At 40.0% G+C, this 24,868-nt stretch overlaps 1 protein-coding gene across 2 annotated transcripts in view; it reads right to left on the reverse strand.

Moving 5' to 3' along the window:
• Positions 1-5,660: 5,660 nt before the first annotated feature.
• Positions 5,661-24,868, reverse strand: part of LOC146808878 (phospholipase A2 inhibitor and Ly6/PLAUR domain-containing protein-like) — a 671,205-nt gene continuing 651,997 nt past the window's right edge. For both annotated transcript variants that reach the window (XM_085615690.1, XM_085615689.1), the window contains exon 5: positions 5,661-7,356. In XM_085615690.1, coding sequence (XP_085471816.1) covers positions 7,169-7,356 — 188 coding nt within the window. In that variant the 3' untranslated portion in view covers positions 5,661-7,168. The remainder of the gene's footprint in view (positions 7,357-24,868) is intronic.

Below are 24,868 nucleotides of genomic sequence, written 5' to 3' on the forward strand. Positions count from 1 at the left end.
GTTGGTATTACTTAATGTAATGGTACTAAATATATAAACTTCAGAATTGTAAAAGGCAGTGCTGACCCTGCTAACATTGGCCCTGCTGAGATCCAAACTCATTATCTTCGGGTTTCACCCAGATATCTACAGTGAGAACCGATCCTTGCTGACTTCAATGTTAATTTTAGGACAAACATTCACCATTAAGAATTCTCGCTACTCAACTGTTCTCGTACATCTGCCTTTCTAAACACACTCTAACCCTCAAACCACAAAGGCCTGGATAATACACTCACATCAATCTTAATGATTCACTGCTCCCCCACTAGGGACACTTCTCCAGTTAACTATGACATAATCTACTGACTGTTGATACTGACTCAGTAATCAAATCTAAACTCAGTTCTCACCTGACTTAGAGTCATCTTACCTTGAACAGATCCATGAACCTTTAGCCATGCATATTTGTCACATTTTAATTCTAGCTGTTGTGGTCACACCTTCACTATATCTGGCCCCCCACTCAGCCCGGAATTACACTTATGTGCTTCCTGATGAGTACTCAACTCTGCAAGCTGAGGGAGACCCACACCCCTCTGTGCCTAGAAACTGTCATGCACAACTTCAATGTGAGCACCAACACCATCAGTCTTGACTCAGTAATATCAGGCAAACACCATGAACTCATGACTTCACTCCAGCTACAGCAGCTGATCCATCCATTAAACTCTTCTCCCCCTCGTTCGAAAATCTAAAACTCCATCCCATGTCTCCGCTCGTGACGTTGCCTCCTACCTGTACCCCAAACAGCATTCTTTAGGATTTGCTTATCAACCTAAATTCTACACCATATACTAATATACTAATTTCCTCTCAATTCTATCCCACTATGCTCCCAGACACATGCACGTGGAGACTTTTCCACATCCAGGGCCCGATTCACAAAGGTAAACTTAGACCAAATGTCTAAATTTACGAGTTTCAGTATTCACAGAGGTAAGTAGAATCTTTACGTCCACACTCGGGTGGAGTTTCCACACTTGTGGTTGAATCTCTGTACTTGAGGTGGAATTTCTGCCCCTAGTGTGCAGATTCCACTCCACACCAGGAGTGTAATCTCCGCACCAGGCAGGAGTGAAAACTATGCACCCAGAGTGGAATCTCCACACTCGGGCAGATCTCCATCCCAATATAATACTCGTAACTTACCTTTGTGAATACCGAAAAGTATTAAAGTTAGACTTTTGGTCTAAACACAGCCCAAAAGTCTAATTTTAACTTTGTGAATCAGACCCCCTGTGTTTACCTAGCCTACTGTGTATCTCTTAAGCCACAATATTCTGTTTTACCTCGGCTCCACCAGTACAAAATTAGAATGGTTCTTATCCTTTCTCATTAATGCTTCTTTCCATGGCTGCACCATATTCTCCTTGCCATCACCCCTACTAGTAGAAATTTCCCAAGGTTCGGTCTTCGGTTTTCTCCGCATCTTTCTCTGCAGCACCTACTTGGGTGGAACGACCTTCTTATTTGGTTCTTCTATCGCCTCAAACACAATGAGATATTGACTTTTGACTGCCTCATAGCAATCAGACATTGGATGGCTCTCTGCTCTTATGCTGAACTCAACCAAGGCTGAAATAATCTACTTTTATCATCCTTCGCTGGTTTTACAATGAGCAATCACGTTTTTCCCTTACCTTCTGGGATTCTACCTCCACTAAGAACCTTAGCATGCATTCTGATTCCAACATGAACAAGGTATTCTTTATACTGCCACCATGGTAGCAACTTTATTCCAGATGCTGACTATGATGAAAATTCACTCTAACTTCAACTGCATAAGTCTTGAAATCAGCCTCCAGCATTATTCCTTGTACCCACTGAACAAAATCATTGATTTAGTTTCCTAAAACAGACTGGGCCCTAAACACAATCTGCATTTTGTAATCCATTTCAAAGTGCTACTTTAGTACTAGATTGTATATCTCCACCTCAAACTCTCCCATTGTTTCTATGAGGAGATACCCACACATGTAAGTTTACTATTTATTTGTAAATATGGGACGGTCCAGAGGAATGGTTGGAAAAAGGGTAATATTTACTACTACATGGGAGGGTTTAGTGAGAAGTAAGGAGAGGTTAAGGAAGGTTTAGGGAGGGGTTAAGGGACGGACATGCACCCACCCATAAAAGAGTCAGTCCATTGCTATTCACAAACGGACCTTCGGTAGTTACTACAGCCAAAATGGGACCAAAAACAGTAGAAAATTACTCCAGTGCAGTAAGTCCAGAACCTCACATGGCTAACCACTACTACTGCAAAACCATCCCAAAAAAATAATGGAGGGGGAGACTTAAAATAAAACCTCATAGAAAATGATGCTAAACAAAATTAAACTTTTAAGAAATATAAGTAAATAATATAATTTTAAAAATAGACATGTTTAATAGATTTTTAAGAATATAAATATGAATAGAACATTACATTTAAATGACATAAAATAAATTACGTTTAATTAGTTACATACATCATGTTTAATAATTATGTATAATGATTATGTTTATCTTAGGTAGAACATTTTTTATTTAAAATCCAGCAAAATTAATAGTTTATATTGAAGTAATTAACAATTGTATTTCAAAAAATAACTTGAGTGCTACATTAGTTTCTCTTGTGTCCATTCCTTTAAATATAAATATATAATACTACGTTACATTGTTATTTACCTTAAAAACATTTGTACTGATAGTATTCAAGCTGGATAAATGTTTTTACTTTTCCCTATACTTTACCATAGGGAGATTTGCATATGACAAGGTACAGGAAAAACAAAAATACAAGTTTGTACACATAGTTTTTGTTAAATAATATTGTACATTGATTGTTTGTATTTAGAAAAAAGAAAGAAATGCTGCAGCACCATTACCTTCCCTTTGAATGTAATATTTTATTAGTTTAAACAATAACATTATATACTAATAATTAATAAAAATGATGTATAGAAGTAATCAAAAGTACTTTTGTGATATTTTAATATAATTTAGTGTTACACTAATTTTTTAATTCTAAAAAGGTTAACATATTTTATAATTAAAATAATAAATATGTTTCATTTTTAGTTTTTTGTAATACTACATTGTATTTGTTTACGATTTAAAAAAATGTAATTGAATGAACGTAACATTATTTGCTATGAGGTTTTATTTTAAATCCTTAGTGCTATTATTTGAAATGGGAGAGTGTGCGGGGTCAGTGGTTTGACATTTGTGGTCTGAACTTACTACTGTTTATTTTTGGCAGTGGTAACTTACGATCATGAATTTGGCTTCACCCCCTGGTTCATAGGGTGGAGATGTGTAAGTCTACACTTTTGACTTACTTTATACTTGGATTTTGTGAATAATCAAAAGTAGTAACGTTCATCAAAAGTGTAGGCATAAACTTACATGTGTAAATGACTCACAAGTGTTAGTGACCTGTGTGAATGTCCCCGACTTACTCCAACTAACACCACCAAGTCATATCAAACAAACATACAACAGTATTTCAACTCTTCATTGTTTTCAAGACATACATGACACCACACCTCAGTGGCATAACAACAGCCCCCACAGTCCACGCAGCACCTGCGGTGCAAGGGGTCCCCCAAGCTCTGTACAGGGGCAGGCCTGAGAGCTTCTGACTGGGTCTGGGTCTTGGGGGACCCAATCCATGTAATTTGCAGGGTGTCCCCTCAAGTTTAGTTACTCCGCTGCCTCTCCTAACCTTCTTGCCTCTCTCACTGCCTTTTCATGATACAAAAGCAGGAGAGACAGAAAACCTAACAATGAAAGACATAAGAAGAGAGGAGAAAAAAGGGTCAGAGGATGTAGGGACAGTGAATACAAATTCCAAACAATTCAAATGAAGCACAAATCCAAAGAGGTAGAGAAAGAATGAAACAAAATGCTAATGAACTAGCTAGAAGAAAATACGTGACAAAGAACTCAAGGACAGTGGGATGATCAAGGCAAAGAAGTAAGGGCCTTATTATGATGGCGGTAGTCACCATCAGCCAGTGGGTGGTGGTCACACCACCATTGGACCCTGCATTACTGCCCGCTGTATTATGATGCCGGGCGGATGCTTGGCAATTGGAGAGATGGACAGTTGCGGATCCGACGGGCTCTAGGACGGAATGTAATGCCTGCAGTAGCTCAGGTACTGCAGTAGGTATTACAATGCCAGTTTAAGCCAGCTGTTTCATGGCGGTTTACCTGCCATGTAAAGGCAGGCGGAAAGGGACATTTGGGGCTTGTAGTGGACCCCCTTAACCCATAGCCCTCCGACATGGGCCCTGGGGGCACCTATGGTGCCCCCCTACATATCCCTGCACCATGTGCCAGGCACCACATGATGCCTGTTACATAGTGCACGGATATGTACATAGGTCATCTTTTGTACTGTGGCGTGTGTTGCAGGCCGCAGCACACGCCGCAATACAAAAGATACACATTGCGACCGCCTTGGAGGCAACTGCATCGTGTGACCAGTTGCGGGACTGCCAACAGCTAGTCTGGGGGTCCCATTTCTGAAGAGATGACGATCAGACGTAATTCCAACCGCCATCCTAATCAGGCCCTAAGTCAGAATAAAACCGAAAGCCTAGGACCTATTGGAGAGCGATGTAAAAAAGCACAAAGAAGCTAAAGAGAGAATTAAGTAAAAGGGAAAGGGGCAAAGGAACAGGAAAGGTAACGCTTGGGGCCAGATGTATAGCAAATGGATTTGGTAAAAGTAGTTTTTTGAAAACCGACCTATGTACTAGCATACTATTAATCCATTGGAGAATTCTTCCCATTTAGGAATGGCTTACTAACTCCTTTGAGGAGGTTGTAAAATGTTACTGTCTTGCAACCAGATTTGGGTAATACATAATATACCAAATCGGTATTTGGAAGTTACTCATTGAATACTGACTTTTACTGCAGCCATTCTATTTTTGCGAGCCGGCTTATGTACTAACAAGTTGGTTCACAAAATCCTGATTAATAGTAAGCCTGGGCAAAGCACTACGCTAAGCTCGCGTAGTTTGCGAAGTTCGCGCTACTTCGCACTACGCGAACTGCACGTAGCACAGTGCGAACACGGGTAGCGTAGTGTTGCGTAGTGCTGCGGTCATTTTTTGCTTGCTCGCGGTCCTCAACGTCAAGTTGGCGACCGCGAGCAAGCAAAATGACATCCCGGCGAAACTTTTTCCTTGTTCGCGATCAGCAACTTCAAGTTGGCGATCGCGAGCATGGAAAATAAACCTCCCGGCGAGATTCCCAACGCGAGGAGGTCAGGTTTCTCATTGCGAGTGGTCGCGTATGCTCGCAACCACTCGCGATTAGAAACTACCAGTTCGCGTTGAGAAAGCTGAAGCTCGAGTAAAAATCTACTCGAGCAGCAGAAAACTATAGCTCGCACTGTGCAAGATGCCATTTTCAATGATTGCACAGTGCCGGTTGCTTGTCCGCACTGTGCAATCATTGAAAACGACATCTGGCACAGTGCCAACAAAGTACTACGCAGTTCGCGAAGTGCTACGCGTAGCTCGCGTAGTGCGAACTTCACTTTACGTAGCTTCGCAAAGTGCTACTTTGCGAACTACGCCCAGGCCTAATTAATAGTGGATCAGAATTGGACCTACCTCATTAATATTAATGAGGTAGGTCACAAATTAAAAAAAAAAAAAGTTTAAGTAATATGATTTTAAAGTAGGCAGTGTTAACATATTTTTGTAAACATTCAAAAAGGAAAAGGAAGTCGTTGGTAACCGCTCCTTTGTACGAATGGCTTTCTACCTCTATTGCGGAAGTGGTAAAATATTATTGTTTTGAGACTGGATTTCAGTCTCAAAACTTTATTACATACCATACCGAATCAGTGTTTGGCTGGTATGCCCTAAATACGCCCCTTCCAAATACTGACTTTTACAGAATACATTCTGGTTTTGCAAACAGACCTATGTACTAACAAGTTGGTTCACAAACACCTGGTTCATAATAGGTAGCAATTCGACCTACCTCATGGATAACAATGAGGGAGCTTGCAAATTGGGACACTCTGTAAATCACAGCCATCACAGGGATCTTGGCTTTTAAATAAAGATTTTTTCCTTAAAGTAAAACAGGATGCATTTAAAAAAAAAGATTAAGTAACATTTTTTAAGAGTAGGTAATGTTTTTGGAAACATTCACAAAGGGGAAAGGGGTAAACTTATGAATGGCTTGCAGCCACTTTTGAGGAAGTAGTAAAATAGTAATGTTTTGCCACCAGATTACGGGTTCCGAAACATTAATACATACCATACTGATTTGGTATTTGGAAAGGATACCCTAAACGTTTCCCTTCCAAATACTGATTTGGTATATGGTCACAAACACAAATTGTTATTCAGTAACATGTTACCCAATCACAATTCGTGTTATAAACATACAAAAAAAAACTTTTCGATCGCGAACAGCCCGATTGTCTGAATCAGACCTTTTGCGTAGGTACAAAAATGCTTCATACATCTGCCAGATGGACCCTTGAGTATAAAATTTTGTTGAACCCTCAAAAAGAGCACATCATCAAAGGGTCCTAATGGTCTGTATATGGCCCTAGTCCTCTCCTCACTTGACCTTTACTAGCTTTGTCACTAGACCTGATATTAACCTACTAACCTAGCTCCTTGCAGTACTGCCCCTCCTCTTGTTGTCTATAATCTCTTTTAATTGTGGCTATACTGTGTAAACTGTTGAGTAGAATTATGTATGCCCATAACTCAGTGATATTGTCACCAATACCGCTATGGAGAGCAAGGCTGAGCCTTGTCCACACTACAAAATACAAAATATCTTCAATGAATGGTAAATGAGCTAAGGGGAGGGGAAAGTCGACGAAGTAGAAGTTAGAGTAAAAAAGTCAAAAAAACGCACAGAAGATGCAGAGAGATATAAAGCAAAAGATGAAGTTGGGGATGAGCGAGGGTTCCAGAATGTCGTCGGTTCTCATCCAAGTAGAACGTATCTAGAGTCAGACTGGGTGGGAGCATGAAACAGGAGTTATTCTGTGTCTCATGGAGTTGTGAGGACGTAACTCCGTTGCAGGTCTGTGAATACATCTTGTACACTATTTGCATTATGTAATTGGGAAGGGATACAGATGCAGGAAAGATTAGATGAGTTTCAGTAGGAGGAATCCAGTCATGGCTAGCAGAAGGATGTCCTGCTCAATGAGGATGCTGCTGTCTGTGCAGGCCACGTCAGTAGCTATGGTTACCCTCTGATAAGTTGTGGTGCTTCCAAGATTACAGAAACCTGGAGCTGCACATCCACGAAGAGCAAGATTGGTGTACTGAGAACCTGCAGAGAGAAAATTATATGTTACATTCAGGTCCACAGTCCAAGTGAATCAAAAACCTGTGACATATCCTCTGAATTCCACCTAATTATTCCATCAGCACCCCTTGTGATCCTTGTACCTGAACTTTATGTCTTAACCACACAGATTCTTCTTTCACCATCAATGTGGTACTTCTAACTCAGACACACAAGATTCTTCCGTATGAACCCCTTGGGGTTCTTGTACTTGAACCACACACAATCCTCCCCTCTTCATCCCTTGTGGTATGTCTGTCCCAACCGTACAAACTTCTTCCATCAGTACACCTTATTAACCACACAATCCCCATTGAGACCACTTCTACTAAACCCAAACGGCTAAATTGTGTGAGATCTAGACTATGGAAGCAGGTCACCTTTTAACGTTTTCAGTCTTCTTTCTGGGCCCTTGATTTGGATAACCTACTGGATATTAATTCAGCTTGAGCTACATTTAAAGAGTCCCTTTCTTTAACACTGGATACAGTTGCCCCCTATAGAGAACATATCTCCAAATACTACCGATCTAATGCCCCATGGTACACTGCCGAACTGAGAACCGATAAATCTAACTGTAAAAGAGTAGAGCATAAATGGAGGTCCTCTAAAGAAGACCTCGACAAACATCATTACAAAGTAGTGCTGGGAGCCTATCATGCTAGAATTAGAAGAGCACATAATCTCTATACTATCAAACAAATTGACCAAGCAGGAAACTCCACTAAAGAAGTATTCAAGGTCCTAAAGGAGCACACTAAACCACCTGCCTGCACCTCAATCATTGTTGCCTCTCAGACACTCTGTGACACCCTGGCTACCCACTTTGAAACTAAAATACAGAATATCTATTGTAATTTCAACAATAATTTTACTTCTTTAATCTATATTTGTCCTGCTAACTCTTCTTGTAACAACACTCCTGTAGTATTGGAGAGGTTTGAGCCTACTGCACAAACTCAACTACTAGATCTACTGGCAAAAACTAAATCTGGCTCTCTGTTTCTGACCAGTGTTCCCCTCGTATTTTAGCTATGTTTCCACCCTTCTTGCACCCTCAGTTACATCTTTATGCAATGTATCTCTACCCTTAGCTTAAGTTCCTCGGGAATTGAAAGCCACCCTTGTTACACCCATCCTAAACAAAACTAATACTGATCCTACGGATCCAGCAAATTATAATCCTATCTCTCACCTTCCTTCAACAGGCAAGGTGCTTGAGTCTTATGTTAACTAACAGCTTTCCTCCTATTCAGAGAGTCGTCATCTGCTGGACGCTTCTAATCAGGATTTCAACCTTCCCACAACCCTGAAACCACCCTCCTAGAGATAGTAGACTTGATTAGCCTATCCCTGAATAATGGCAAGCCAGCTATGCTGGTTCTTCTCGACCTGTCAGCGGCGCTTGATACCATGTCACATTCAATCTTGATTCAATGCCTCTCTGAGATAGGGATCCAGAGCACCCCCTAAACTGATTTTCTTAAGGATAGGACACAAAGGATCACTCTTGGCCCTTTTAAATCTAAGACTTTGTTTCTGGGGAAGGGAGTTCCTTAGGGCTCTGTTTTGAGCCCTGTGCTTTTTAACATCTATGCTGCTCCCCTCACTCAGCTAGTCAAGTCCTGTGGCTTTGAACTGCTCTCTTATGCAGAAGATTCCAAATTAGTTGTCTCCTTTAGGCAGGACACTGAGAATGTTAAACATTGTTTTATCACTTGCATGAGCAAAATTTCGATTTGGATGCCCCTGAACTATCTTCAGCTAAACAGGGACAAAACAGTGATTCTACTGTATGGCACAGCTACACTGAACAGCTGAATGGTGGCCTGCCGGTCTTGGTCCTGCTGCCAGAAAATGGCAAGAAACGTGGGTATTCTGTTAGATAATAAGTTATCTATGAAGGACCAAGTGACATCCACCTGCGGCATATGCTTCGGGACAATGTGCCTTCTCAGGAGGCTCTTTCAGTGACTTCCACTGACCTCTCGGAAAACCCTTAGACAAGCTCTGATAATTAGTCACCTTGACTGTAGAAATGCACTTGTTGTAGCATCCAATGAATCTCTTCTATCTAAAATGGAAATGGCACAAAATACTAAAGCTTGTTTGGTTAACAGACAGCCACCTGCCACATCTTCAGTCCCTCTGTTCAAAGCCTTTCATTGTCTTCCCATAACGAAAAGAGAAATATTCAACCTCCCCTGCCTGACGCATAAAGCTTTGTCAGGCAATGGACCCAAAGACCTACAGGACAAACTGGTTCCCTATCTTCCTAGAAGAAACCTGAGATCAAGGAGTCAACTTCTTCTTTGTCCCCGGTGTATTTGTACGTCTAAGTATGGTGGACGAGCCTTCTCTTATCTTGCCCATACCACCGGAACAAGCTTCCCTTAGTCATTAGAGTGTGTGCTCAGTTCTCAGGCTTTAAAAAGCATCTTAAGACCCGGCTGTTCTAATGGCTGCTCCTCTACTTGTACGTGTTTGTTGGTTCAGTGTCGAGATGCCCCTCCAGGTTACACTATACCGACTATCCATTAATATAACATAACCCTTTCCTCTGCATCTCTTGTGGTACTTATGCCTCAACCACACATATGCCTACGCCAACATCATTGTAGTACGTCTATCTCAGTCACATAAGATTCTTCCATCTGCACCCCTTAGCGATCAATGTACATGAACCATCAATGATCCTTCCATCTGAATCCCTTGTGGTCCATATATCTGAACATCACAAGGTCCTCCCATCTGCATCCCTTATGAAATTTGTATCTCAACCATAGAGAGTCTTCTGTTAGCATCATTGCGTCTGGATTTCATTCTTCAACCTGCACCCATCTTCACCTCATCTTAGGCTACCAAGTATTCCATTCGCTGAAACTCGGTAGATCTTTCTATCTAAACCTCATTCTTCTGTGTGAACACACATGAAATCATTTTTCTAGGCTCCCTCTGATATTTAAGGCACATACTATTGTATCATGATCCTTACATCTCTTCCCTCCCGCTCCAGTCACATCACACTATAGAAATATGTCCCTGTCATCTCCACCTCTTCTGTTTATTGCAAATGCATCAACGCTGGTTCTCCAATCTAAAGCCCTGAGGATCCTTTCAACTCCTCCAAATCTGGTCCGATGATCTGTCACTAACATAATTCTTCTGTTTATAGCCCCTCCATCTTTACCCCATCTTCCAATCTGTACCATGCTCATTGTAAATTTCTCACTATGGGTATGGGCTGTGCCATGAAAACAGACTAGAGTGATTGTCCCTCACCCACTGTTGGAAAAGAACTGCTTGAGTCCCCAAGAAACCTATGAAGTAAAGACCCAGATAAGGACTTCCTATGTTCAGTATGAAACTGGAAAAGGTACTACCTGGATAATTGTAAAGGGATTTGGAAGAATGTGGCTTGGTGGATGTAGTGTCCTAGTTCACTGACATAATATCAAGTACAAAAATATCGGCAAACACAAATATTGTGTCAAAAATATCATTGACATCAATATCATTTCCCTATACTTATACAGGTAAGTACAAAAATATCCCCAAAGTATATTATTTACACTAATATCTTAAATAATAAAAACAAAAATATCGTTTTTCAATAGAAGCACAGTTTCAAATAGTAAAATGGTAAATATTTTAACAAATAACATTAATCTAATGTATATTAAGTAAACATAAGTAACATTTAATATTATAAATAAGTATATGCTTATATAAACATACACACATAAATACATATGTGTGTGTGTATTTCTATATACATGTATATAACATACCGCTATTATCAGAAATATATAATTTACATTATATTAACATGTTTGTGTTTTTTCTACTATAAAAAGCATATATATATATATATATATATATATATATATATATATATATATATATATATATATATATATATATATATATTTATATATTCACTGAAAAAACCATAGGTTTCACACATGTTATAGTTAGCTGGACATTTCACTCGTAAAAAACCAATGAAATTTCCCCGTTATAGTTAGTGCAGGCAACTATAACTCACGTGACCGCAATCCTCTGCTGCTGCTAATACTGTATTTAGACACTTATTTGCCCATGTCTTCTTCCATTAAATTTTAGCTATACATATATTACAAATATTTTTTTTTCATAAAGACACATATGTCATCAGCAGAGGATTGCGGTCACGTGAGTTATAGTTGCCTGCACTAACTATAACGGGGGAATTTCATTGTTTTTTTACGAGTGAAATGTCCAGCTAACTATAACATGTGTGAAACCTATGGTTTTTTCAGTGAATTTGCAAGGTTTTTTAAATGCTAATTCCTAACTATAACGTGTGTGAAACCTATGGTTTTTTCAGTGAATTTGTACGTTTTTTTAAATGCTAAGTTACTTTACGCCATTCGTGGCGTGCGCGCCCACTTAACGCAGTTCTTTCCGTGCGCTCACGGTGCGCTTCGCGCACCGTGCGCGCACAGTGAGCACGCGGTGCGCTTCGCGCACCGCGCGCCCACTTTACGCAGTTAGTGCCGTGGATGGGCCATGTACGCTCGATGCGCTTCGCGCACCGTGCGCACGTGGTGGACATATTATGCGCTTCGTTGTGAAAGATAAATATTTATATACAGTTTAAATTAAATGTTATATGCCGTGCACAAATGGTGCCCTACGGGCAACATTTGCACACGGGGTGGGGAGATTGTGGATATTTTTTTTTTTAATAATTTTTTTTACCGTACGCGTACGGTAAGCTTAATCGGCGAATTTTTGTCAAAAAATTCAAATGAATTTTTGGCCTTGGGGGTTCTTTGGGGACACATTTAGCAAGCCTAGGTGGTTGGGAGCTGTCTAAACAGTCCCTTTACATGTTTATTCTCTTTGTTTTTCATCCCCCCCTCAGAGTCCGAGAGAGAAAATGGCGGCCGCCGCTTCCTGGTTTCGAGCGATTCGAATGTTTACTAAGATCTAACAGCCAATCAGAATCGCGCTCGCGCACGTCACCGTACGCGTACGGTAAGCGCACCGTAAGCTGGCTCAGATATATATATTGATTTAAAGGCTATTTTCTCAGAATCTACTGAACAGATTTACACCAAACCTACAAAAGGCACTTCCTTGACCTGTAGACTACCTCTCTGCCAAATTTCAAGGAACTCTGTTCAGCCGTTCGGGCTGTAGCTGTGTCTAAAGGTCCTATGGAAAAATGCATGGGAAAAACGCGTTTTGGGACCCCCCTTTTATCTCAGCCCCCGCTTGACGAATCCCCCCGAGACTTTCAGGGTAGGAGCGGAGCGTAGCGCCCCACCTATTTTGAAACTTTCGCGAGGATTCGTCGACCGGCGCCAAAGTTATTCAAAATAGAATGTTGCGGTTTTCCAATGGAAACAGGGTCCTAACTATAACTACCTACTGGCGACCGCCAGTAGGTAATATACATGTATATATATATATATATATATATTTTATATCAATATATATCAGGTATAAAAATATATAACAAACAAATATATATATATTACCTACTGGCGGTCGCCAGTAGGTAGTTATAGTTAGGACCACGTTTCCAATAATACTGTATTTAGACACTTGAGGCAGTATGTAAATATGGGAAAAAGAGACTGCCGCCATACCGTGAAAAAGCTATCTAGCGAAACGCGTTGGTGAGGCATGACACAGCCCAGTAAATCCTTTTCAAAGTATCCTGAGTGTCCTAGTATTTCTTTCGAAACTGCGAAGGTGTGCGTGTGATGCCATCAGTGATGTCATTTGAGATGTCATCAGTGATGTCATCAGTGATGTCACTGACCATGTCATGAGTGATGTAATATGTGACATCATCAGCAGTGCATTGCGGGGGCGTGAGTTATAGTTAGCTGAACTATCTATAACAGGGGGAATTTCTAGGGTTTTGTACGAGGGAAATGTCCAGCTAACTATAACACCCCTGAAACCTATGGTTTTTTCAGTGAATGTATATATATGTATATATAGTTATATATAAACAAATTATCGCTGTTCGACGAAGAAGAAAGACGCTCTCTCTCGATTGCAGGATTGATGGCGGATTTATTTGATAGCTGTCATGCCCCAACGCGTTTCGGTCCAGTCACTTTGCCCTTGTTCTCGGGATGGTTTTGCACAGAAACGGGGCGTTATTTATTTTAATCGACACTCAGTTACTTCCTGTTTCATTATGCAGTGCATGCTGGTTAGTGTAGTTTACGTGTTCTAAAGTGCTTAGTGAATTATTAAAAATAAGTCATTAGTGTCCAATGGTCTGTGTGAAGTTATTTAAAAGAAACTCATTAGTGTTAGTTTATGTGTTTATGTAGCAAGTCTTGCTTAATGTCAGACAAGTAAGGCATCAGTTCGTTTATGCTCTCCGGTGAGCTGATTTTGCTATGATATCCGTGAAGTATGTGTCTTCAATTTTACTCATATGTCATTCAAACAGATGCAGTTCATTCTCTGATGATATTTATTTCTCGATTTTCTTTTCACAGCTCTCTGGTGACCAACTGTATAGATGATCGTTGGTGCACATTTAGATCATTTTTGATCTTTTTTTGATGGGGTGTTTACAAGTGTACATATAGTTCCTCTTTCTTTTTGTGGGATTTGTTCAATTGCCCAGTATTTCAAGCATTCCCATTTGCCCTGGTGTTGTTTTTCCATGTGCTTGGCTATTGCATTAGAGCGATCGTTATGTTTGATAGCTGGAAAGTGTTTGAGGATTCTTTTCTTTACTTCAAAGATAGTACTTCCAATGTAACGCAGTTTGCAGGGGCAACACCACCATTTAGATTATATATTTACTTTTACAGGTCAGGTGTTGTTCGATCTTCCATTTAGTGCCTTTATTGATGTCATTTTCTTGTTTTTGTGTTGTGATTTATATGCACACAGATGATATAACATTAAACAAATGATAATATTACATATATTTAAACAATATTAAAAAGATAATAAAGTCGGCAAAAAATAGACATATTATTTCCACTCCAGTCTGTGCAACAGTGGGGAAAGCATTGCACTCAAGAGGGGTAATATTTACTATTCCCACTCCAGTCTGTACAACAGTAGTAAAAGCGTTGGACTCCGACGGGGTTAAATTTACTAGTCCCACTTCAGTCTGTGCAACAGGAGTAAAAGTGTTGGACTCCAGAGGGGTTAAATGTATTATTTCCACTCCCATCTGTGCAACAGTAGGGAAAGCGTTGGAGTCTGGAGGGGTTACATTTACTATTCCCACTCCAGTCTGTCCAACAGTAGGGAAAGCGTTGGTCTCCAGAGGGAAAACAAGTACTATTACCACTCCAGTCTGTGCAACAATAGAAAAAGTAGTTCCCTTCAAATACATGACATATTTTCATACGTATATTAATTACGAAAAAATATCAAACTCCTAATATAAAATAATGTATATTAATTACCTCTGGCAGTTATGGTTAGAACCTAGTTTCCATAGGAAAAGTATTTTTTGACTTGCCTATAACTTTGGCATCATTTGACCAATCTTCATGACATTTAAAAAAACAAGTAGGTTCTGTGTGTCATGGAAAGTTTGGGGGTGATCCGTGCTGTGGGGACCGAGAAAAAAGGGCACAAAATAAGGATGCATTTGTAATTTTATTTTCCATAGGAACGCGTTGTTGAACCTAAAGCTCGAACTGTTGGATGGAATTACACCAAATTTGGCAAAAAGGTAGATGTTGTTACGCAGATTGTGCTTTTTGTTATTTGATGCAAATCCGTTCACTAGTTTTTGAGAGATTAAAGCTGAGAATTATGGTGGTATCTCTGACCACAGATATTTTTTATGGTGATTCTGCGATGGTCACAGATATTTCGCAACAATTTTGTAGCCATTCACGAATGCGCACACTAGCTGGAATGCTCTGATTGGCTGGAAGCAGCCCGAACAGAAAGTTGTGGCTGCCATTTTATGGATCGGGAATGGTTGCCGGGACTGAAAATTTCTGTTAAAGCCAACATGAGGGGTTGGGGTGGAGGTACTATGACCCTATGTTTAAGGAATGGGGGTGTTAGTGGCGTAAGTTATGTGTCCAAAATGGATTTTTTTAATCGTAATTGCATGCAATATTTGTGAAGACACCACGGCCACCAGCGCAGCCCCCAATGTACCCATGTACTGTCACGGGGACATCATGAATATCGTGGCAACACTTCGAATATTGATGAAAATAAAAAATATATATATTTGGACACACTCGCTGGTCACTCAGACACTCATACACCCATTCACATACCCACTCACACATCCAGTCACATAGCCCTGAGATACTCATGCATCCACTCACATCTCCATTCAGGTTCTCATGCACCCACTTACAGACTCTCTCGGAGAGTGACACACCCATGTACCGATCCACTTAGAGACTCGTGCGCCTGCTTAGAGACCCACTCATAAACTCATGCACATAGTCTCATACCCACTTAGAGACTCTTATACACACTCACAGACCCACCTGGGCACACATGCACCCACTCAGAGACCCACTCAAATACTCATGCACCCACTTACAGCGTGACTTGGAGAGTGATGTACCCATGTACAGACCTACTCAGAGAGTCATGCACCAACTTACAGACCCACACTTGTATGTTATCAAGGACCAACGTAGACACTCACACACCCACTAAAAAACCCACTGAGACCCACTGAGAAAGTCAGACAACCACTCAGAGATCCAGTCATACAGCTACTCACACACCCAAAGTCACTCACTCACTGTCACAGACCCACTCAGAGACGTCTGCACTTAGTCACTCACTCATACACTCAGGGACTCACACACCCACTCATAAACTCCCTCAGATATACACATACCCACTCACTCACCCACTCAAATACTCATGCATCAACACACAGACACATGGTCTCCCAGTTACAGACCCACTCAGACATTCATACATACACCCATTCACTCACCCACTCAGAGGATTATGCTCTCCCTCACAGACCCATTGAGATACTCACACACCTACTCACAGTTCTACTCAGAAACTCACACACCCATACAGTCACTCACACGCCCTCTCATAGACCCACTCAGAGACTTATGCACCCAGTCAGTTATGCACTCAGAGACTCATGCACCTACTCAAAGTCTCACTCAGACACATGCACTTACTCACAGACCCACTCAGATACCTATGCACCCACTCACTCACCCACTCAGACACCCACTTAGACCCTTATGTATCCACTCACAGATCCAGTCGGACAGTCATATACTTACTTACAAATGCATAAAGGCACTCATGCACCTACTAACAGATGAACTGACAGACTCATGCAACCTATCACAGACACCTTGATGCACTAATGCACCAAATCATAGCTGCACTGAAACAGTTACGCAGTTCGTTACAGAACCATTGATAGACTGATGCACCGTCTCACAGATCCACTCAAATACTTATTCAGTGTATGAGAGACTTACTGGTACAGTGATGCATGCAGTCACTGATTCCACTGAAAGAGGTATACACTGTGTTATAGCGATAGTAAGAGAGTTATACATGCGGTTGAAGAATAATTTAGATCATAATGTAGGAATGCGCCTTGTCCCAGCCCTCCTCTACACCAGCGATGCTGCTCTCATGGCTCGTACCCCTCTGGCCCTACAGCCATAGCTTACTAACTTTGTTGATTATATGAAAGAACTTGGCCTCCAAGGCAATGAAAGAAAAACTTTTATTATAAAGTGCGGAAAGAACAGTAGAAAATAAATGATACAAATGTTGGTTTTACTGACACCTACCCCTACTTGGGGATTTTATTTGATAGGGATGGTTCATGGAATAAGGCCTAAATGCCTTAGTATAGCACTTTATGGGGTGGGCGTATGGGGATATAAGAAATGTGCAGATATGCAACTGATAGAAAAAGATTTTTTTAGATATCTTTTAGCAACCCCCAAAAGTACATCAGTGTATGTATGCCACGCCGAATTGGGTGCTTTGTTCAAGCGATAATAGGGGACTATCTGAAATCAAGATAATATTTAAGTAGCCCATGGTTAGCCTACATACAGCGTTTCTTTTGTGACATGGGCCACTCTGAATACTTTGAGAACCCTGAAACACTAGAGTCTATTAGTAGAAACAATTTTAAAAAGGAAGGAATGACACATCTGGAAAGTCTTAGATTGATGATTGAAGCCCCCAAATCCAGTGTTTTAAAAAATCAACTGATCTTAACTACTTTTAATATGCAACCTTATCTTAAAACTGTTTTAAATTCACTGCACAGGTTTGTTTTGACTTGTTTAAGATTAGATATATTTCATCGATTAACTAGTTTCCCAAATATGAATGATTGGTCAATAAAGTTGACAAACTGCCCATGCGATGCAACAATGCCCAAGAATACCATGCATGAGGTTTTGTTCTGTAAATGTTATAGTCTACTCAGGAAACGATATGTATTACCAATGATTAGACAATTAGATTTTACACAGTGCCACCCTGTATACCTATTTCTGCAATCATTACCTACGTTGGGGATTTGCTGTTGAATGTCATCCTTTTTATGGGCCATTTTTTATGTAAGAAAGAAAATGTCATCAGCTAGAGTCTAAAAGGGGCAAAAGGAATGTAAACCTAATGAGTCTTAGTAGAATGATCTATGTGACTAAGAGAATGTGGCACACAATGCGTAATACATAGTTTCATAGCACTAGTGTACTTTAATAACTGTAACACTTTTTTTAATACATTTTTAACTTTGACTGAAAATTGTAAAATTATTTGTTTAATAATTCTAGCTGGGCGGAAAATGTATCTCTGCTTATGCTTATACCTTCTTTTAACTGTATGAATTGCAATATTTATAAATGTGTTGTGCAAATGCTTTTATGGATGTCTCTTATGCTTCAGAATAAAGTTATTAAAGAAAGAAAGAAAGAAAGAAAGATAGTACTGTGTTTAGTCTGTTGGTTATAATCCATTGAGCAGTTATACGTTTTGAATGTGGTTGTGGCTGGACTCACTTTAAAAAACAGAGGTTACAGGGATGTTATAGTTAGGCATTAGCATGTAAAAAACCTTAGAAATTCACTGAAAAAACCAAAGGTTACAGGGACTTTATAGTTAGGCTGACATTTCACTGGTACTAAACCAGAGAAATTCAGCAGTTATAGTTACCTGAGCTACCTATAACTCATGCCCCTGCAATGCACTGCTTATGAGCTGACATATTATATCACTCATGACATGGTCAGTGACATCACAGATGACATCATCTGAAATGACTCACTGATGACATCTGCAATGAAATCACTGATGACATCATGTAGTGATTCTGTTTTCTAAAAGTTACTTAGTGTTAAACAGATATACTAAGGTAACTCGCTGTAGAAGTGCCTGTATGGGTAAGTGAGTGGATGTGTAAATGGTGCATAGAAGAGTGAATGGGTATATAAGAGATTGTAGACATGAGATAGTGGGTGTGTGAGTTTTTGTATAGGTAAGCGAGTGGTTGCTTCTGCGTGTTTATAAGTAAGTGAGCGACTGTGTGAGTATCTGTACAGTTGACTGAGTAGGTGTATCAGTGGTTGTAAATGGTGAATCAGAGGTTGTATGAGTGGCTGAATGAGTGTTTGAGCAGATACATAAGTGTCTGTATGGGTGAGTGACAGGGTTCATGAATGGCTGTCTGGGTGCATCAATGGGTATGTACGTGGGTGTATGGGTGAGTGACTGGGTGTATGAGTAGCTGTATGTGTGAGTGAATGGGTGTTTTTAGGGGTTGTATGGGTGAGCAAGTGAGTGTGAGAGAGGTAGAATTGGAAAGTATGTGGTTGTCTCAGTCACTGTACAGGTGAGTGAGTATATGTACTAGCATATGTATTAGTGACTGAGTGGCTGTGTGAGAAATTATATGGGTGAGTAAGTGGCTGTGTGAGTGACTGAATGGGTGAGTGAGTATGTGTGTGAGTAGGTATATGGTTAAATGATTTACTGAATCAGTAGCTGTATGGGTCTATGAGTGGGTGTGTAAGTGGGTGTGTAAGTGTGTCTATGTCTCTATAACTGTGATGGGTGTATTGGTAAATGCATGAGTTACTGTATGTGAGTTAGTGGTTCCGTTAGTGGCTCTATAGGTGAGTTGATGTGTTACTGGCTATATGGATGAGTGATTAGATCTGTGAATGTGTGTATGGGTTCTGTGAATGAGTTTGTTAATGATTGTGTGGGAGTGGGTGTATGACATGTTTTATGGGGGTGTCAGTGTTTCTCTGGATGATGTTATCTGTGATGTCATTTCAGATATTATCAGTGATGTAATCAATGATGCCATCTGAGATGTCATGAGTGATGTCACAACCCATGTCATGAGTGATGTAATATGTGAGGTCATAAGCAGTGTATTGCAGGGGTGTGAGTCATAGTTAGCTCATGTAAGTATAAGTGGTGATTTTCTCTGGTTTTGTGCAAGTGAAATGTCAGCCTAACTGTAATATCCTCGTGGCCTTTGTTTTTTCAGGGAATATATATATATATATATATATATAAATAAAACTATATATATATATATATATTCACTGAAAAAACCATAGGTTTCACACATGTTATAGTTAGCGGAAATTTTACTGATAAAAAACCAATGAAATTCCCCCGTTATAGTTAGTGCAGGCAACTATAACTCACGCGACCGCAATCCTCTGCTGATGCTAATACTGTATTTAGACACTTATTTGCCCATGTCTTCTTCCATACATTTTTAGCTATACATATATTACAAATATTTTTTTTTCATAAAGACACATATGTCATCAGCAGAAGATTGCGGTCGCGTGAGTTATAGTTGCCTGCACTAACTATAACGGGGGAATTTCATTGGTTTTTTTATCAGTAAAATTTCCGCTAACTATAACATGTGTGAAACCTATGTTTTTTTCAGTGAATTTGCAAGGTTTTTTAAATGCTAATTCCTAACTATAACATGTGTGAAACCTATGGTTTTTTCAGTGAATTTGTACGGTTTTTTAAATGCTAAGTTACTTTACGCCATTCGTGGCGTGCGCGCCCACTTAACGCAGTTCGTTCCGTGCACGCACGGTGCGCTTCGCGCACCGTGCGCGCACAGTGAGCACGCGGTGCGCTTCGCGTACCGCGCGCCCACTTTACGCAGTTAGTGCCGTGCACGCACGGTGGGCACACGGTGCGCTACGCGCACCGCGTGCCCACGTTACGCTAGATGGGCCATGTACGCACGATGCGCTTCGCGCACCTTGCGCACATGGAGGACATATGATGCACTTCGTTTCGAAAGGTCATATTTTAATTTTTCGTATGTGTTATAAGCCATGCACAAATGGTGCCCTTCGGGCGCCATTTGCACACGGGGTGGAGAGAGTGTGGATAATTTTTTTTTTTATTATTTTTTTTTTTAATATTTCAGTTTATGTCAACTCTAATAAGCCATGCTCAATTGGTGCCCTTCGGGCACCAATTGCACACAGGGTGGGGAGAGTGTGGAGAATTTTTTTTGTTTTATAATTTTTTTACCGTACGCGTACGGTAAGCGTAATCGGCGAAATTAGCGAAAAAATAAAAATTCAGTTTTTGGCCTTGGGGGACCTTTGGGGACTCCCTCAACATGGCTATGTGTGTGGGAGCTGTCTAAACATCCCCTTTACATGTTTTTGTGCTTTATATTTTAAACATGACTCTCAGTGCGAGAGAGAAAATGGCGGCCGCCGCTTCCTGGTTTCGGCCGATTCGAATGTTTACTAAGATCTAAGAGCCAATCAGAATCGCGCTCGCGCACGCCACCGTACGCGTACGGTAAGCGTACCGTAAGCGCACCGTAAGCTGGCTCAGATATATATATTGATTTAAAGGCTATTTTCTCAGAATCTACTGAACAGATTTACACCAAACCTACAAAAGGCACTTCCTTGACCTGAGGACTACCTATTGCCAAATTTCTAGTAATTCTGTTCAGCCGTTCGGGCTGTAGCCCTGTCTAAAGGTCCTATGGAAAAATGCATGGGAAAAACGCGTTTTGGGACCCCCCTTTTATCTCAGCCCCCGCTTGACGAATCCCCCCGAGACTTTCAGGGTAGGAGCGGAGCGAAGCGCCCCACCTATTTTGAAAAATTCGCGAGGATTCGAGATATATATATATATATAGTTTTATATATATATATATATATATATATTCCCTGAAAAAACCATAGGTTTCACACAGGATATAGTTAGCTGGACATTTCTCTCGTAAAAAACCATTGAAATTGCCCCGTTATAGTTAGTTCAGCTAACTATAACTCGCGCACCCGCAATCCACTGCTGATGACGTCACATATTACATCACTCATGACATGGTCAGTGACATCACTCATGACATCACTGATGACATCTCAAATGACATCACTGATGACATCACTGATGAAGTCATCAATGTGATATATTACCACATCTTCTCACACCCTTATAAAACCTTTGATATACCAAATCAAAATTAGAGAGTTCCATTCTCATATCCACAAATAATGCAATACCAATAACTGCATACCCACATATTAACTTTTAGGTCTTCATACACCTCCACACACTCACCTGTAAAGTCACTCATAGTTACAGTTACTCCATAAAAAAGTATCATATGAATTTATACACACACCTATATAGACACTCACACACTACCAATCATCCATAGAGGTACTCTCACACCTAGTCATTCATACAAATAATTACACTGCCATTTACTCACCTATGCAGTTATACACACTCAAGTTCCCTTGCTCACAAAAATAGTATCACATTTTTATGCTCTATTAGAATCATTGACAAAAGCACACACTCATCCATACAGTAACTGTCACAATCACACATTCTCACATCTAGCCACTTATATACTCTTATACAGATATATACTGCCTTTCACATATGTAGTTAGTCACAAATGTACCACTGAGATATACATTCAATCCCTAACACACCCATACATACACTCGCTCAACCATACAGTCCATCACAGACGCACTCTTAAAACCATGCACCCATAGAATCACCCACTCACACATCTATGCACAGAGTCACACACAGCCTACCCACACAAACACTCAGGCACCCATACAGATACTCAGACAACCAATCAATAACCCATATAGACACTCATATACCTATTCACAAAACCATGCAGCCACTTATACACCAACAAACAGAAACATACAGACATTCACACAGATTAGTCACTAGTCTGCAGTAAGATACATTTAATGACTCACTTATAGAGTCAGTTACGCACCAAAGAAAATATTCCATTTACACACTTGTGCAGCCACTCATTCTAAAACAGGCCTTTCCCTATATATATTACACATATTAAAATTGTTCAGAAACACATACACAAAGGATGATGTCATCAGTGATGTCATCAGTGATGTCATTTGAGATGTCATCAGTGATGTCATGAGTGATGTCACTGACCATGTCATGAGTGATGTAATATGTGACGTCATCAGCAGTGGATTGCGGGTGCGCGAGTTATAGTTAGCTGAACTAACTATAACGGGGCAATTTCAATGGTGATTTACGAGAGAAATGTCCAGCTAACTATAACGTGTGTGAAACCTATGGTTTTTTCAGGGAATTTTCAAGGTTTTTTAAATGCTAATTCCTAACTATAACGTGTGTGAAACCTATGGTTTTTTCAGTGAATTTGCAAGGTTTTTTAAAAGCTAATTTCTAAATATAACGTGTGTGAAACCTTTTTTTTTCTTTGTTTTTGCATGTTTTTTTGAATTGTAATTCCTAACTATAATGTGTGTGAAACCTATGGTTTTTTCATTGAATTTGTTTGTTTTTTTACATCTTTTTTTTTCTTTATATTTTTTCCTTTAAACTCTATACTGCCTATATATATATTCATGGTTTTAATGCATTCTTCAATTTATAAAGATTCACCTTTTTTAAATAAATGGTTAGATATAGTTGTATAACATAGTTAATATCTTCAACAAACCTTTACCTTTTTTTTTATTTTTATTTTTTTATTTTTTTACCGTGCACATACGGTAAGCTTACGGTAAGCCTACCGTACGCGCACGCTAAGCTTTATGTACGTTGAGCGTACGTAATATTCATACTCCGTGTGCGCATGCTTACGCAATTTGCGTACGCGTCCGTACTTCCTACGTGACCCGTAAGCGCATGCATCATGCACGCGTGCGCGCGTTACACGGAAGTGTACGAGCGTGCCTATAATGCGCATGCGCATGTCTTTTGTACGCGCATGCGTACTTTTACCGTACGCGCTCGGTAAGCTTAACGTGCGCGTACGGTTGGTCATGTGATCATGAAACAACACTTTTGTTTGGTTTAAACTACTTTCAGTACCAGAATCTTCCTACACCACACCCATTCCCCTCATTACTGCTTGTGATTCCCTGGGAGAAGGAGCTGAATTGTCTTTGGGATACAATGGCAGAGCAGCAGACCTCTTCTGAGAGTGAGCAGGGCAGCAGCATCATCAGACACAGAAGGAGGAAACAAATGAATTCTTTTGTTTGGGAGTATTTTACTTTTCCAGAGGGGCAGAAAAAGGTAAATACTCCATTAGTCACCTGCTTATTTTGTGAGCGTGTCTTATCTAGAGGTAACCCAAGGAAGAAGTATTCCTTTGGTAATCACACTATGGTGAGACACATTAGGGATGTACATCCCAGGACTTTTGCTCGACATGCTGAAGCAAACCCTTCAGTAAGTCACCCGAGCACACCCGCAGAAGCTCAGCCGAGTACATCTTCGGCAGCTCAGCCGAGCCCTTTCTCTGCGGTGGGAGCATCACCCTCTTCTGCTCCTCTGGAAATGAACCCTCGATTTCTGAGATTACAAATGAGGTGCACCAGATGTTATGGTCTAATTGTTCATGGGGAGACCAGTGTTTCCCTAATAAACAATAAGATAGACCAGCACATCTGTGGTACTTATTGATATTCCCATTCTTTCTTTCCTATGTCCCTGTATTAACACAACGGCTCTTTTAAGAGCCAACCTTACCTCACAACTTTTTTTTAAAAAAATGTCATTGAATTTTTAAAACATTTTTTTTACCGTGCGCGCATTTTTTATTTTTTATTTTTTTTAAAAAAAATATTTATTTTTACCCTACAAGGTCCTTGAGGGAGTACAACGGAAATGAGAAAAGCAGAGAGAGGAGAAGTGAAAAAAAGGGAGCATGAAACTAAATGTGTGATAAATACAGAAATTTTACACTTACCTGACCAATAAAATAACATATTTTTTAATAAATGGTTTATTTAATTTGCTAGTAAAAAGGTTTATTATTTCCTAAATTTTCTTTGTCAATCTGAAAAAAAAGAAAAAAGTATTAATATTTAATAATACATTTTAGAATACAGTACACATATTTTCATATTAATTAAACAATTTTTTGCCCTTTTTTTGCTGTTTTCAGAATATATTGCATTTCACTGTAAATCGTGAAAGC

This window comes from Triturus cristatus, chromosome 7 (assembly GCF_964204655.1).
Source record: "Triturus cristatus chromosome 7, aTriCri1.1, whole genome shotgun sequence".
NCBI lineage: Eukaryota > Metazoa > Chordata > Amphibia > Caudata > Salamandridae > Triturus > Triturus cristatus.